Source organism: Nuphar pumila, chromosome 4 (assembly GCF_984573655.1).
Source record: "Nuphar pumila chromosome 4, dmNupPumi1.hap1.1, whole genome shotgun sequence".
NCBI classification, from domain to species: domain Eukaryota; kingdom Viridiplantae; phylum Streptophyta; class Magnoliopsida; order Nymphaeales; family Nymphaeaceae; genus Nuphar; species Nuphar pumila.
The window spans coordinates 106,208,570-106,225,972 of NC_143252.1; the positions used below are offsets into that span (position 1 = coordinate 106,208,570).

At 38.1% G+C, this 17,403-nt stretch overlaps 1 protein-coding gene across 1 annotated transcript in view; it reads left to right on the plus strand.

The window, feature by feature from the left end:
* Positions 1-12,568, plus strand: part of LOC149840429 (uncharacterized) — a 33,952-nt gene extending 21,384 nt beyond the window's left edge. Inside the window, exons 5-10 of the mRNA XM_090005067.1 lie at positions 10,394-10,620; positions 11,044-11,115; positions 11,402-11,545; positions 11,670-11,741; positions 12,150-12,221; positions 12,496-12,568. Of these exons, the coding sequence (XP_089861193.1) occupies positions 10,394-10,620; positions 11,044-11,115; positions 11,402-11,545; positions 11,670-11,741; positions 12,150-12,221; positions 12,496-12,568 (660 nt within the window). The remainder of the gene's footprint in view (positions 1-10,393; positions 10,621-11,043; positions 11,116-11,401; positions 11,546-11,669; positions 11,742-12,149; positions 12,222-12,495) is intronic.
* The last annotated feature ends 4,835 nt before the right edge of the window (positions 12,569-17,403 follow it).

Consider the following 17,403-nt stretch of genomic DNA (forward strand, 5'->3'; position numbering starts at 1 on the left):
GATGAGAGAAGGACGCAGCAGCTAGAGATCAACTAAGCTCTGATACCATGTTGCGATTTATGAGATACCACCGTGTAGCAATTTGCAGGTATCATTGTGTACCTGTTGCGATTTATGAGATACCACCATGTAGCGATTTGCAGGTATCATTGTGTACCTGTTGCGATTGCGAATACGATTTGCCACAAGAAGGAATTAACGTGGTTCAGTCATTCTAGACCTACGTCCACGGTAAACACTCTCACTCTCTTTTTCTTATCATTGAATCATCCAGGGATACAATATTTATAATGTACAACATGAACTAACTTGGAAATTATCACAATGGTATGCAGTTTCCATAACCAACTTGATATACAGAGATATTTCTGTAATCGTTTTGATGAGATGAGATAGGATCCCTTAAATCAAGGAGAGAGAGAGGTGAGAGGAGCTTATTGTCAACAGTTTCATTAAAAACAACTAAAAACGAGGAAAAAATCATTTGAATCGTCATGAAAACCTGACCAAATCTTAACCCTAATAAAGATGAGACAGAAGGATTCAGTTCTTTTTTTGCCCTGAAATATAAAACTTATGTTTCACTATGTTTACAGTAAACCCTTAAATCTTGTAGTAACATCTTCCCACTTCTTTGAATTGATTCAGTTCTTTATTTTTTTTGAAAGGCAAGCTGGGGTTAGGCAGACCCAGCCCTACCAGTTATACAATGATACCATTGGGATTTGAACTTGCAACCAGGGCTGGCTGGCCTCTTTGAGATTTGAGGCCACTGCTTAGGGCCTCAAATGAAAAAAAATAAAATGTAACTCTTATATTTCACATGCTGAGGGCCTCCAATGAAACATGGCACATGCTGAGGGCCTCCAATGAAAAAAAAATATGATGAAATATGGGCTTCCAATAAAATATGTCAGGGCCTCAACTTGTCTTGAGCCGTCCCTATTTGCAACGTTCCTACACAAGGTGATGTGCACCTACCCGACAAGCCGAGCCCCCATTGGTGATTCAGTTCTTTTTTTGCCCTAATTTTTAACCGGGCCACTTAATAAACCCAGATTCTAGGAGGCAAACCTTGGGTATGTAGCCCACCTTTGAAAGCTACGAATATACATGTACGCCAGTTTAGTTTGATCTAGCACCTTCATCTCAATGCCTTCACAACCACCTGGCTCGCCATGCGGGCCAACCCCAACATGGTTTTATTTACCATTTTTTTTAAATGCCTTTTTTAATTCCGAAAAGCTTAATTGATGAATATCTCTGAGAGACAGAAAACGATCAATATGAGCCGTCAATTTCTTAAGATCAACGGTTTGTGTGATAGCTCATCTAATTGTTTTCCAGTCCTAAAAGTTAGATTTTGATATGATTGTTATTGTAGGGTCAAGATCTTGAAAAGTTTAGGATCACATATGATCATTTCACCATCACCAATGCCTTCCAGAAGGGATACTCTGGCAATGGCATACCTACAAAAGGAACGTTGGAATGATAAACTTTTGTCTTCTGACATAGGGCAAGCAGCCAAATGGCCCTTGACCTGTCAGCTTTAAACTTTATATCCATTATGAGAAAATGTATGTATTTTTCGAAAGTTTATTGCCATTAATCTATTTGAAAACATGACAAAATTCATGGAACTTCATTCTTCTCATTTGAGTTCATGAAATTGGTCGCTTTTCACCTTTGAGTTTATGAACTTTGTCTCATTTCACTTGATGCCAAACGTGCCTTGATATGTTTATGGGCAATTAGGGTACAGTAATGTCAGTCACTAATCAAGTCATTTTCCAATTTCCATTGCAATGATGCAAGGGGAACATGTGGAAGGGAATCTTGGCCATTGATTTAGAAATCTGATGGTTTTCCTCTTAAACAACAGCTCAGCATGATCATGACTGAATGGACCGGGTCAGGACCCCTAGCACAGCCTGCACAGTGGAGTATGACTATGACCCAGTTGTTGTCTTTGATCACAGCCAGTGGGTGGGATCATGACAAATTAAGCTTAGCCTGATAATTTTTTCTCTGGACCCCTTCTGCTTCAATTTGGATGGATCTAAGATCCAGTCAGGATATGTTGACCTACAATGAGTTTTTAATTTTAATTGGCCACTAGATCAGGATTCTGTCTGTGACGGTGGTCAAGAAGGTCACGTGAAGTAAATCTTTTGGTGGACTTCTAGGAGAGAGCCAGTTGGTGCGATACTTGCAAATACACGATTTTGGATCATGTTGTCAAAGCGAGCCCGTGATGATTCATGAAACCGAGCCTCCAGATGAAAATCATGACAAAACCAAATAGAACGGCTAATGATTATATTTTACCAGATCAATAATCTCTTTCTAGATCTCTATCTATTTTAATGGTAAGTGCTTAATGAGTTTTTCAGGGTTTTTTTGTTTTTTTATTTTTAATTCTGACCTTATAGATGTGATCTATGTAGTTGATTTTATAGGGATCAGCTCTTAAGTGTTTTATTATAAGATTCAAAAAATCAACGGTCTTTATAAATTTTCAAGGCTCCAAATATCACTTTTTCATTGAGTGTGGATTTCTCGCAAATCGATCATGCCCAACACTTTTAAGAGGTTGAAACTGCGAAAAAAAATATTGAAAAGAGTAGAAAAACCCATTAAGCATATTTCATTAAGCACCTAACCATATCTCTCTCTCTCTCTCTCTCTCTCTCTCTCTCTCTCTCTCTCTCTCTATATATATATATATATATATATATATATATATATATATATATATATATATATATATATAAGTCTCTGATACTAATACCAATAGGTATCAATGAGTTAAAAACTCATGGGTAGGGATTGTTTTGACTCAATTTGACACCATAAATGTGATCTAGATGCTTGATTTAATAAAACCAACACTTTAATCGCATTTTTTCAATAAAAATTATATTTTGAGTGGAAAAAATTACAACCATTGAATTTTTTACTTGTTTAAAAAACTGAATTATTCAAGGGTCAACTTTTAAATAAATCAAACATGTAGATCACATCAATGGTGTCAAATTGAGTAGAAACAACTGCACTTATGAGTTTCAACTCATTGATATTGTATGGACATGCGTACCAAAGACTAGGTTTAAGCACGATGCTCATTTTTTTTGTTGGTTTTTTCCTTTTTTGTGATTTGTATCATGTGCTCATCACTACAAGAAAATACGTTGTTAGCGACGGACATTAGCGACGGAATCTTTCCGTCGCTACTTAGCGACGGATTAGCGAGCGACAAAAATCCGTCGCTATAATTAATTAAGCTTACGAAAATAGCGACAGAATATAGTTCGTCGCTCAGTCCGTCGCTAAGTAGCGACGGATGTTGCAACGTACTGTTTTGTCGTTACGGTCGCACCATTTACCGACGAAGTTAGCGACGGAATCTAGTCCGTTGCTACTTAGCGACGGATGTGGCGATAGAATATCGTCAGTCGCTATTTCCGTAAATTCGATTGACGTTGGCTTAGCAACGGAATTAATCTGTCGCTAAGCCGTCGCTAACTTTCGAATAACCCTAATCCCAGGCAGCTTTTCCTTTTCTTCTTTCGCCGCTCCCGCCGTTCGACGGTCACACTCCCGTCGTTTGCCGGTCCCACCGTCCGCCGGTCCCACCGTCCGCTGGTCCCACCGTCCGCCGGTCCCACCGTCCGCCGGTCCCACCGTCCGCCGGCCCCGCCGCCCGGAGAAAGGTAAAGGACCCCCCCCCCCCCCCCCCCGCCGCGTTTTCCGGCTCGAGGTTGACCTCCTGCCGTTTCTGGCAGGGGGTTAACCCCCATTTTTACGCAGGGGGTTAACCCCCTGCCGAAAACGCAGGGGATTAACCCCCTCCTGTTTCCGGCAGGGGGCTAATCCCCTGCGTTTTCCGGCAGGGGGTTAACCCCCTGCGTGAACCGGGAGGGGACCCTTGCCCCCTGCCTTTCCGGCAGGGGGTCGACCCGGGCAGGGGGTTAACCACCTGCCTTTTCGGCAGGGGGTTTAACCACCTGCCGTAACAGGTAGGGGGTCAAGCCTTTCCTGCTCAGGCAGGGGAGTGACCCCCTGCTATTCTGGCATGGGGTCGACTCACTGGCGGAAAGGCTGGGGTCGACCCCCTGCCCGAACAGGGGGTCAGTTAACTCCCTACGTTCCGTAAAGGGGTTAACCCCCTATGTTTCGTAAGGGGGTCGACCCCCTGTCGGAACAGTTTTTTTTCGTGGTGACTTCATTTTAAAACAGTGTTTTTTTGTGTAGATTTTTCAACGGAACCAGCTCGTGCTCAGCCACCTGTGGTAAGTAAGTGTCAAAAACAATGCAAATCGGGTAAATACCCGTGGTGAATAAGTGATGCAATTGTATCACATGTTATTTAATTTATTAGATGTAACACTTTATTGTTCACACACTCACTTAGTTATTGATATTTAGGGTTGCTTCGTTGGAGTTTGGAGATCATGCTGAGCATGATTTTAATGTATGAATATTGAAGTGTTCTTATTTTTGGAGTACGGAGTCTATGCTAGGCATGGTAGTAGTTAGTGAGATATTGAAGTGTGTTTGTTGCAGGTACATGTTTACCATTTGTTTGATATGAATGATTACGATGTATTGCAATGTTTGATGTAATTGTATCCATGCTTGCATGTAACTTTCAATTTGATTATGACTTTCATGTGAAATTGTATAATGAAAGCATGTTTCATTTCAAACGATTGTATCGTGTCATGAATAGTTTGCACATGAAAATATTAAGTTATCAATGCATGCATCAAAATTCTTGTTATTGTATGACATCATATATTGCATGATAAATTTGATATGTTCTTCATCGTAGCATTCTGATTGTTCTTTTTTAATTCGTTAGGCTATTATTCGTAACATCATAAGAAAATGACTGCAAACCGTGAATGGAGGTATCGTAGGATAGTGGACAATGAGTTATCGCATGAATATATGGATGGTGTTGACAGTTTTATTGAATTTGCAACGGCAAGTGTCAGTACAGTGGATCCCACAGGTCGGATTAGGTGTCCCTGCAAGATTTGTAAGAATAATCGATTTGTAGAACCTCATTGTTTATGTCTGTGCGTAGGTTCATCATGGTGATGTTAAAGATCAAGGAATATGTGATTTAGAAAATGGTCCGACCAAAGTTGTGCAATGTTACAACGGGTATATTGTAAATGGTTATCGATTCCATACAAAAGATTACGGTATAAACAAATCAACGATAAATAGTGGTGTGTGTGTCAAGGGTAGCAGTTACGGTGAAAATGAACATGATTACTACGGTGTTATAGAGGAAATAATGGAGTTGACTTACTTAGGCATGAATAATAGGGTTACTTTATTCAAGTGTCATTGGTTTGATCCAACTGCAACAAGACTCGACAAAGCTTCAGGCATTGTGAAGGTGAATCATAAATCCAGGTTTGGAACATATGAACCATTCATATTAGCCTCGCAAGCTCAACAAGTTTATTATACTTCATATCCGAGTATAAAAAAGTCAAATAGAAATGAATGGTGGGCAGTTTGCAAGGTGAAGTCCAAACTATACCCCGAGTATGATCAGTTATAGGAAGATGAGTTAGCTGAAGACAGCGATTACTATCAATCAGATGATGTCTATGACTTCGCTTATGGTCATGATGTTGCGCATGATATGCATGTTATATCTTCATTGGTCGATGAAACATTCATAGAGGAATGTGATCCAAATGATGTACCAAGTGGATGGGCAAACAATGAAGAAGAAGAAGAAGAAGAAGAATAAAGTCAAACTAGTGACGAGGAAGAATTCTCAAGCTAGTGAGCAAAATCTTATACTACAAACCTCTATTTAAATGCATTGTAGTACTTGATGTGAGCTGTATTGCAATACTTGGTGTGAATGATTAAAAATTTTATTTGAATGTATTGTAATACTTGATACGAATGATTCAAATGCATTGCAATACTTGATGTAAATGATTTGAATTATTTGAATGTATTATAATACTTGATGCAAATGCATGAGTTATATTGCAACACTTGATGTGAATGATTAAAAATTTTATTTGAATGTATTATGATACTTTATATGAATTATTTAAATGCATTGTAATACTTGATGTGAATGATTTGAATTATTTGAATATATTGTAATACTTGATACGAATGGTTCGAATGTATCGCAATACTTGATGTGAATGATTTCAATTATTTGAATGTATTATAATTTATGCAACGAATGATTTGAATTATTGCAATACTTGATGTGAATGATTTGAATTATTTGAATGCATTGTAATACTTGATGCGAATGATTTGAATGCATTGCAATTCTTGATGTGAATGACTTGAATGCATTGCAGTACCTGATATGAATGATTTGAATTATTGTAATACTTGATGCGAATGACTTGAATTTATTGTAATACTTGATGTGAATTATTTGAATATATTGTATGACATATGTTATTTGTTAGAATATAGTTCGTGGAGGTTATAGTGGTCGCTCATCCAGTAGTAGTCAGGCTCAGCCTTCATCTTCACGGGCTCCTGTGATAGGTATATCATATAACTAATTGGATGCGTGATTAGTTCAAATGCGCATTCTGAGAATTTCTAACGTATTTTTTTACAGATGATGTTGCGCCTGTACACGACCCACCTACACCAGTTGATCACACAAGTCAGGAGCCAACACAGGAAATAGGGTCTTCTCAGGCTGGCACAAGAAGACTCATTCGAATAGTGTATATCGATAATCGACCGTAAGTATTTTGTTTTCAATTATTGCATATCTTATAAATATTTTATATTGATATTTACTGTGTAACAATTCATGTGCAGCACGAGGTTTGAGCCACAAGAAGTAGTACGGGAGATTAGAAATTCACTTCTTCAACATCTACCAGGACCGGTTGCTCAATGGAAAGAGAACCCAAAGGAGGTGTTAGACAGATTGTGGTCCTCATTCATGGTATACAGTTGTTCCTCATAGTTAATGTGTTTCATATTTAATTTATTTAAGTAATGTCTACTAACTTTCTGAAAATATTTGTAGGCTTCGAATCGCTTCGCAACTACGGTGGAAGAAAATGATGCAAGGAAGGTATGGCAGAAGGTGACTGCTAATCGATTTGCAGACATGTTGCACACTATGAAGACTGCAGCAAAAAAAGCATCTGGCGTAGTAGATGATCCATTACTGTGGAAGGGCCATGGCCCTATTACTATCAGGAGAGATTACTGGGATGAAATGTGCGATAAGTGGGCGGGAGATGCATTTAGAAATCGCTCTGCGAAGGCTGCACAAAATCGATCGAAGATGCCCGAAGCCCATCTACACACAGGTGGATCTAAGACATTTGGGAGTCACCTGAAGAAAATGATAACTCATCAATATATAATATTAATTTTATAAGTATTGTTGCAAACTTGTGTACTAAATTTTTTGTCATTTAACTTCGCAGGAAGCAGAAAAATGAGGCAGTGTACCATATAAGGATGTGTTTGTTGAAACACATAAACAGAAGACCATGGGAGTCTTCGTATCAGAGAAGGCGAGAACGACAACGGTATGTATTTATTCTATTAATAATCATTGCAATATATATGCAAGTTATCATAATGTTATCATTAATTATTAATGAATACTTTAAACATTATTTTGTAGGAGGCATATGAGCAACAGATGGTAGAGCGATATGGCGATGACGCTACTCAGCATCCATCATTTGATCCTACAGCATGGGTGACTGCAGCAGGTGAACCCAAAAAAGGTCGTGTGTTCGGGTTTGGGAGTAATATGAACACTTCACCAGTTATTGCTTCTTCCAGTTACGGCTCACCGACTTCTTGCGCTGACATAAGCTCCAAGCAGCAGACTATTTTTTCCGGTGATGATGTACGCCAGATCGTTACGGAATCACTGAAGAACTACTTTCATGACACCGTCGCCCCCTTTCTCCAAAATGAGATCAACAATCTTGTTCTGAACAGGGGATCTTCGATTCCAGGTCCCTCTCAGGTATAATCACATATTCAGTTTTTTGACTGCCTTAGAACATATATGAGCGTAATCGAATCACATATATAACTTTTTGCTTGCCTTAGAGCACATATGAGCATGATAGAATCAGATATAGAGTTTTTTGCCTGCCTTAGAGCACATATGAGCATGCTATAATAACATATAGAGTTTTTTTATTGCCTTAGAGCACATATGAGCATGCTATAATCACATATAAAAAAAATTTCCTGCCTTAGAGCACATATGAGCATGCTATAATCACATATTGAGTTTTTTGACTGCCTAAGAACACATATGAGCATGATAGAATCACATATAAAGTTTTTTTGACTGCCTTAGAACACATATGAGCATGCTATAATCACATATTCAGTTTTTTGACTGCCTAAGAACACATATGAGCATGTTATAATCACATATTCAGTTTTTTGACTACCTTAGCACACATATGAGCATGATAGAATCACATATAGAGTTTTTTTATTGCCTTAGAGCACATATGAGCATGCTATAATCACATATAAAGTTTTTTTGCCTGCCTTAGAGCACATATGAGCATGCTATAATCACATATTCAGTTTTTTGACTGCTTAAGAACACATATGAGCATGTTATAATCACATATTCAGTTTTTTGACTACCTTAAAACACATATGAGCATGCACAAATCACATATAGAGTTTTTTTACTGCCTTAGAACATAAATCATTTATGATAGAATCACATATAAATTTTTTTGCTTTGCCTGCCTTAGAGCACATATGAGCATGTTATAATCACATATTCAATTTTTTGACTGCCTTAGCACACATACGAGCATGATCGAATCACATATATAGTTTTTTGCCTGCCTTAAAGCACATCTGAGCATGGTAGAATCACATATAGAGTTTTTCTAGCTACCTTGGAACACATATGAACATGATATAATCACATATTCAATTTTTTTACTGCCTTAGCACACATATGAGCATGATAGAATCACATATATAATTTTTTGCCTACCTTAGAGCACATATGAGCATGATAGAATCACATATAGAGTTTTTTTATTGCCTTAGATCACACATGAGCACATGATAGAATCACATATAGTGTGTAATTTATTTCATTATATTTTGTTTATCAATACTGACTGTTCTTTTCTTGTGTAGGCGGCTAGCGATAATCAGCGTAGCGGAGCTGAAGGGACAGATAAAGACAATGAACAAGAAGACGCACAAAATCTTGGCGATGATTAGAGAACTGTGTTGAAGAAGTTTTATTTTTTTATGTTTCCTAATTGTAATTGTTGAATTGTAAATAATTAAACTTGTTAATTTTAAGGTGGAACGATTAATTGTTGTAGATTCTTGTTATATGGATTTTTTTTTGTGGTTTGTTTTTTATTTACAAGAAATATAAATTGTACAGGAAATATAAATTGTACCGTTCTCGGTATTTAATTTTCAAAAAAAAAATTTAATTTTTTTTCGTGTTTGCGACGGATTAGCGATGGAACCATCCGTCGCTATTCATATAAATCTAGCGACGGAAGTAAATCCGTCGTCAAGCCGTGGTTGCCATTTAGTACCGGCGGATTGGCGATGGAATACAGCGCTCGTTAGTCCGTCGCAATTAGCGACGGACCTGGCGACAGAATAAATCTGTTGCCAGTTAGCGTCGAAAAATTCGCGACGTAAGCATATCGTCGCCTCGTCGTCGCTAATCCGTCGCTACGCCTATTAACGATGAATTAGCGACAGAATGTGGTCGTCGCTAATCTACTGCTTTGTTGTAGTGCATTAATGACAGCATCATACATTTTAATTTTTTACAATTAAAACGTTTTTATTTTGAATACGAGTGTTTTGTACATAAAAAACAACAGTCATGTTGTGGCCCACAATATACTAACAGACAAATCTAGATTGTCAAATTCAAGATGAACGGGGGAGATATATGTCTTGCTAACATTCAACCCCATCAAGTTCCAAACGACCCCATACAGCCATCTTTTGGCAGTCAGAAATCCCAATGTGCATCCCAGAAGCATGACACCCTGGAAAGTATTTTCAATTCTAAAGGTTTGGTAAACCAACAAATTTGTGCTTCAGATTCCTCAAAATAAAAAATTGTGTTTCAGAAGTTAGTGCTTATATTTTTATCTACTATTTTCCACTACCACCTGTAGAAATTAGTGCTTATATTTTTATCTACTATTTTCCACTACCACTTCTAGACTGGGTCTATAAATTGTTCCAACAAAACAAGGGTTCCTCTCTCTCTCTCTCTCTCTCTCTCTCTCTCTCTCTCTCTCATCAATGGCCTTGTGGTTTATGGGGATTCTGCTAACTACTATCTTCAGCCCCCTAAAAGCCAATATGGAAGGTAAAATTTCCATTTTTTCTTTTTCCTTTTCCATCCTCATTAAGCAGTTCTGTCAGATCGAGTAAAAGAACTCTTCACTGTTTTCTCTATGCAGGAGACGCTCTCTATGCACTTAGAAGAGCCCTCCATGACCCTGCTAACGTGCTCCAGAGCTGGGATCCGACACTGGTTAACCCCTGTACCTGGTTTCATGTCACCTGTGACCAAGATAACAGAGTCACCAGACTGTAAAGCTCTCTTCTTCTCTACCATCATCACCATCTCATCTTGTTGGTCATCTTAGTTAATGGGTTATATGCTATACATAATGTTACTACATAAAAAATAAAAAAAAAAACAGTAATCTTGCTTCTGTTAACAAGTACCGTTTGATAGAGCGACCTTAATCACGAAACTGAATGAATGGAGAAGACCATCTTCATTTTGAAATTCCTGTTGTGCTCTTCCAACTTGGGGTTTCAAACTGCTCATGGGCAATATATTGGTAATTTTTTAGATAAAGAAGGGTAATACCGTCATATCATTCATCCCTGTCTGTTCTTCTGGCTTTCTATCTGATTCATAATCATAACAGAGTGAGGAGTTACAGTGACAAGATTACCCTTTTGAGTTTTCCACCATTTTCATTTCATTTTTCATGATTTTGAAAGGGACCTCGGGAATGCAAGGTTATCAGGAAAGCTGGTGCCAGAGCTAGGGAGGTTGGAGCGTCTCCAGTACCTGTAAGGAATTTCTTCCTTCTCTGAGGTCAATTTAGTCACAAATTCATCTTAAATGACGATAATGCCCTTGTAGCATGAGGGTTTAGACCATCACTTGAAACTCATCAGCGAACTTCTATATGACGATTTGTTGGTGTTGGTCAGTCCTCATCTGCCATTCTTTTGCCTCCCAAAGATCCGAGGGGCACTTGACAATGGGAAAGGAGCAAAAGACTGGAATCACTTCATAGAAATGATGTGAGTTTTCTCAAGTTTGGGAATCAAACTTTATCGCTTCCCCATGCAGGGAGCTCTACAAGAACCAGCTGACTGGCAGTATTCCTGAAGAGCTTGGGAATCTGAGGAGTCTTATAAGCTTGGACCTGTACCATAACAATCTCACAGGGACCATACCTCCATCCCTAAGAAGACTAACCTCTTTGAGATTTCTGTAAGGGGCCCATGTTCCTTTTGTTTGTTTACACAAATGGGCTTGTCCAAGTTATGACAAATGGTCTTTAACCTTGTCACATTGTGTTTTTCACTAATGGGAACATTTTAATTTGAATATTCAGAAGGTTGAACAGGAACAGATTGACAGGCAAGATCCCCAGAGCACTTACACAGCTCAAGAGCTTGAAAATCTTGTAATTTTTTTCGCCCCCTTCCTTGTTTTTCCCTAAAGCTTTCATCAGATGAAGGGTAAAATCTAAAGTTGGTCATCTTGCAATAGGTTTTCACTGTCTTGCTATTGAGGTTAGTGGTACCCATTTTAGAGTCCCAATACGAGCAGTACCTATAACCACAACACATGCTCGGTGCAATAGAGAAATGATAGGATTCCGATATACGAGTTCTTTGACTATGGCTGTTGCCCATTGTAGCTTCAAATTAAATGACCACCCTGTCCTTTTTAGAGGTCCCCTAATGAGGGACCTGGTTATCATTTTCAACATCACTAATTCAGTATACAGTTAAAAAAAAAAGTGTTGCAGCGATATAGTCTCCTTTATGATTATTTTACATGACACAGCAAGTACTACGGTTTTTGCCAGTGAGGTTTCGGACAACGACCTGTGTGGTACGATCCCTACTTCTGGTTCCTTCTCCAAGTTCTCGGAAAAGAGGTGAGACCAATCATCTCTCTCTCTCTCTCTCTCTCTCTCTCTCTCTCTCTCTATATATATATATATATATATATATATATATATATATATATATATATATATCATTTCTTGGTCCGGTTCTTTGTGGGATATTCTTTGATTACATGAATATATGAAAAATGGGACTAGGGCCTAAGTTGAGTGGTGGCAAGTTTGCCATTTTGTGTGATGTCTTGGAGTTCTACGGTGTTTGGTTAGTGGTTTTGTTATGTACTGATTGATGGTGTGTCTGCAGTTTCGAGAACAATAAACGGCTGAAAGGGCCAGAACTGATTGGCTCTGTGAGTTACGACCTCGCCTGCAACTGAAGCAAAACAAAAAAAAACAAAACCTGTCTGGCGAGAGGGAAAAAGACAAAATAAGAAAAGCAACAAAGGATTCCAATCAATTTTGAGTTTGTGAAAGCATATGCTGGTTGCAGCTTGCAGGGTCGCTGTGTAATTTTACCTTCAACTTTTCCACCATGAAAGAAAATCAAATATCGTTAGTTTGTAGTTTTGCTGATCTCCCCGTCTTAATATCAAGGTCGCGCTGCATAGACGTGACTGTACGTCTCTAAATGTGTGTGATGTTTCTGCAAGAGAGAGAGAGAGAGAGATATGCATAAAAAAAATAAAGCCTACGCCCACCTCCGCTGCTTATACTTGATATGGAAACAAGGGCAGTTGTGAGGGTACATAGATGAAGGCACCCGATCAAATGAAACAAGGGCGGTCAATAGGTTGGGTTTGTATCTGACCTCTGACCCAAAACCAACCAGATATCCAGGTATAGGCATAAAAATCATGACCCAAACCCGAGCTGAACAACGTGTGGGTTGAGCTTGAGCTGTGATTTTAGGCTCATTAACAATGAGTTTCAGCTCAACTCATATAGGCTCATACAGTGCGGATGTTGGCTTGCGAGCAATAAATTTAGGGTGTACATCTTTTAAAGTCCAAATTCTGTTCTCAATTTTGAAAAGTGCCTTCTTTAACTCAGCCCTCTGTTTAATTCGTTCAGCTCATTTACCAGCCCCAATTGCAAGCAATTTAATGCATAAGCACTACAAATCACTAGTGTATACCTTGCTATAGGTGCACCATGCATTCAACCAACCATACAACAGCCGGCATGCCCAGCCAACCATTTCTGACTGCTGAAGAATCCAAAGATACAAGTGAACTCAAAGTGGGTCGACTTAGGCTCTGTTTGGGAGCCTTGCATTGAGATGGAAACACCATCCCATTTGTGGGCAAAACATGATGCTGAGGATGGAGTTGCCAAAAACATCTTGTAAATGATGTTGAAATGTGGTATTTAGACTGCCAATTCCATTCCCAATGCAGTGTTTTGGCAACACTGTAATGAAGTGCCGGATGAAGTCTCCAAGAGCAAAACAAGAGAGCACGCACATACACAAATAGCCACTAATGGGCAAAAGAACAACACAACCACTTAAAGTGGTAAGGCACCCAAAGGAAGAGGAAAAATATATATTCCACTCAAAAGGCTTCAAAGAAGCATGCTATACAATGGGGAGAAACTCCTTTATTTATAGACAAAAGAGGAGGCCTTGGAAGGGCTCCTAGAGGGACGTTGGAGCCCTTCCAACGGTCATAAATATGACCGTTGGATGCTCCAACGTCCTCCTAGGTGGGGCCCATTCCAAGGTGGAAAAGAAAAAGAATAAAGAAAATAAAAAAGAAAGAAAAAAAGAAATAAAAGAAAAAGGAGAAAAATTACAATATGCGATAAGAAGTAAAAAGACTGTTTTACCCCTATATGGGTCTATTTACAAAAGATATAAATATATATATATTTATATATGTAGATAGACACATAGACATATATATAATTAATATATATATGTGTATGTGTCGTGATCTATATATATAAATATATATATGTACAACATATTTTAACACCCCCCCTCAAACACACGGTGAGATCACCGAGAGTTTGCTAAGGAGAAAGAAGAAACGAGGCGATGGCAAAGCTTTGGTGAAGTCCGCCAACTGGTACTCGGTTGGAACATAAGGCAATTGAATGGTGCCGCGTAGGAACTCATCACGAACATAATGACAATCCATCTCAATGTGCTTTGTTCTTTCATGAAAGGTGTGATTGCTGGCAATATAGATAGAGCTCTTGTTGTCGCAGCACAGCTTTGAGGGAGTCGAGAATGAGACTCCCATATCTTTAAGCAAACTTCTTAACCATACGATCTCTGTGGTGGTAGTGGTCATCGCACGATACTCTGCTTCAGTAGAAGAGAGTGAAACTTTCTGTTGCTTCTTACACCTCCAAGAGATAAGTGACTCTTCAAGAAACACACAATACCCACGTGGTAGAAATACGATCATCGGGGTTACCACCCCAATCAGAGTCAGTATAAGCAAGTAAAGTAAGAGGTGAAGAAGAGGGTAAGAATAATCATTTTGTTATGGTGCCTTTCAAATATCTGATAATTCTCATGACAGCAGCCATGTGAATGGTGGAGGGAGTAGTCTGAAATTGACTTGCACTATGAACTGCATGAGAAATATCGGGCCTAGTGATGGATAAGTATGTGAGCGACCCAATCAATTGACGATAAGGTGTGGGATCAACTAAAGGAGTGCCATCACTGGCTCTCATCTTGGCATTGATTATTTCTGGCGTCTCCACCTTCTTGTCATCAGTCAGTCCAGACCTGTCAATAATGTCGGAGGCAAGCTTCATCTGAGAGAGGACATACCCTTTGGGAGAGTATGCAACTTCAATACCTAAAAAATATCTTAGATAACCAAGATCAGACATATCAAAATTTTCTTTGAGAATATTCTTAATAAGGTTAATACCTCTCTTATCATTACCTGTGATAATCATGTCATCAACATATAATAACAGAATTGTAATGTGATCATTAGAATTTTTAACAAATAAAGCAGTATCAGTATAACATGAGGAGAAACCATTATCAAGAACTACTTTGCTAAAAAGATCATACCAAGCTTTAGGTGCTTGTTTAAGACCATAGAGAGCTTTATTTAACTTTAGAATATTTCCTTTACCAATTTCAAGACCTGGTGGAGGATCCATAAGTACTTCATATAAATTTCCATTTAAAAAAGTGTTTTTAACGTCAAGTTGATATATAGGCCATTGTTTAATGGAGGCTAAGGCAATTAAAGTTCGCACACTAGTCATCCTAGCTACGGGAGCAAAGGTTTCCTCATAATCAATTCCATATTCTTGGGCATAGTCTTTTGCAACCAAACGAGCTTTGTATCTCTCAAGAGATCCATCACACTTGGTTTTAACTTTATATACCCATCTACACCCAATTGCCTTTTTTCCTAATGGTTGGGGAATAATACTCCAAGTTTGAGCTTTGTTAAGAGCCTCTAATTCAACTTTCATTGCTTCAATCCAATATGGATGATCTTTAGCTTCTTTAAAGGAAGTAGGCTCATGATATGAATAAATTAACATGAGACAAGTCCTATAATTAGATGAGAAAGATTCATAAGATACAAATTTTTGTAGAGGTCTACTATTACGAGAAGATCTCCTAGGTGCATTAATAGGTTCTTCTAATGAGAGATCTTGAGAATATCTTTCAAGAGCAGGTTGATGTTCAATTCCTGACCGCCGGGTATATACATTCATTTCATTAAGATTCTCAATTTGAGAATCATTACCATGTTGGAGTATATCATTATGATGGGAGATGCCATCACAAGTATTATCGCAAGTACTTGCATCTGGTGTTTCAATTCTAGGAGCAAGATCAAATAGGAAGGAATAGTCAAGGTTTTCTCTAGATGTGTGAACATCAAATCCATTTTGATCTTCAAGAAAGTTTACATTTCTTGATATATAGAGTTTATTATTTCGAGTGTCATAGCATCTATAACCTTTTTTATTTTCACCATATCCAATGAATGCACATTCAATAGCTTTAGGTGATAGTTTATCTTATCCTTGAACAAGCACAAAACATTTACATCCGAATATCCTTAATCTATTAAAATCTGGAGTAATTTTGAATAATTTTTCAAAAGGTGATACATTTTTTAAAGAAGCAGAGGGCATACGATTGATTAAATATGTTGCGGTAAGAAGAGCTTCGGCCCAAAAGTTTTTAAGAACATTTTTAGAAACAAGAAGTGTTCTTGTAGTTTCAATTAAATGTCTATGTTTTCTTTCCACAAGACCATTTTGTTGTGGGGTTTTAGGACAAGATCGTTGATGTAAAATTCCATTTGTTTTGAAATAATTTTGAAAATCTTTAGACATGTATTCTCCTCCAGAGTCGGATCTAAATATAGCTATATTGATTTGAAATTGGTTTTGAATAAGAATATGAAATTCTTTAAAATTATTAAAGACGTCGGATTTGTTTTTAATAATGTATACTCATGTATATCTAGTGAAGTCATCAACAAAACTAACATAGTAGGAGTAGCCTCCCTTGGACAGAACGGGTGTCGGTCCCCATACATCGGAATACACAAGTTCAAAAGGTCTTTTTGACACAAAATTACTATGAGAATACGGAAGCGAATGAATTTTTCCAAGGATACAATCATTGCATGTGAATGTATTTGTATTACAAAATTTTTCCAAAAAAAGAAAGAGATACAATTTAGAAACACTAAGATGTCCAAGTCTTTTATGCCAAGTCTCAATATCTTTGGATTGAACATGATTACAAAATGATTTGGTTGGCAATGACAAAAAATCCATATAATAAAGATCCCCTCTTCTATGGCCTTGCCCAATCCGCTTCCCGGACCGGAGATCCTGCACATAGCAATGGGTAGGTGAAAAAGTGACATTACATTCAAAATCGGTAATTTGGGAAACGAAAAATAGATTTAAATTAAGTTTTGGAATAATTCAAATTTTGGGAACAAAAAATTCTTTGTTTTCATTATAAGTTTTCACAAGATTCCCAATGCCTTCAACATCCAAGGATGTTCCATCGGCAGTGGAGACAAAAGATTTAAATTTGTTGAGACTTGTTTTTGATAAGAGTGATGCATTCGGAGTCATATGAAAGGAGGCACCCGAATCAAGAATCCAAGAGGTCATACCTGGGAAGGAGGAGATAGCGGCGCCGGAAGTGGATGGTGTAGAGGAAAACTGAGAGGAGCTCATCTTCATGAATTGTTGA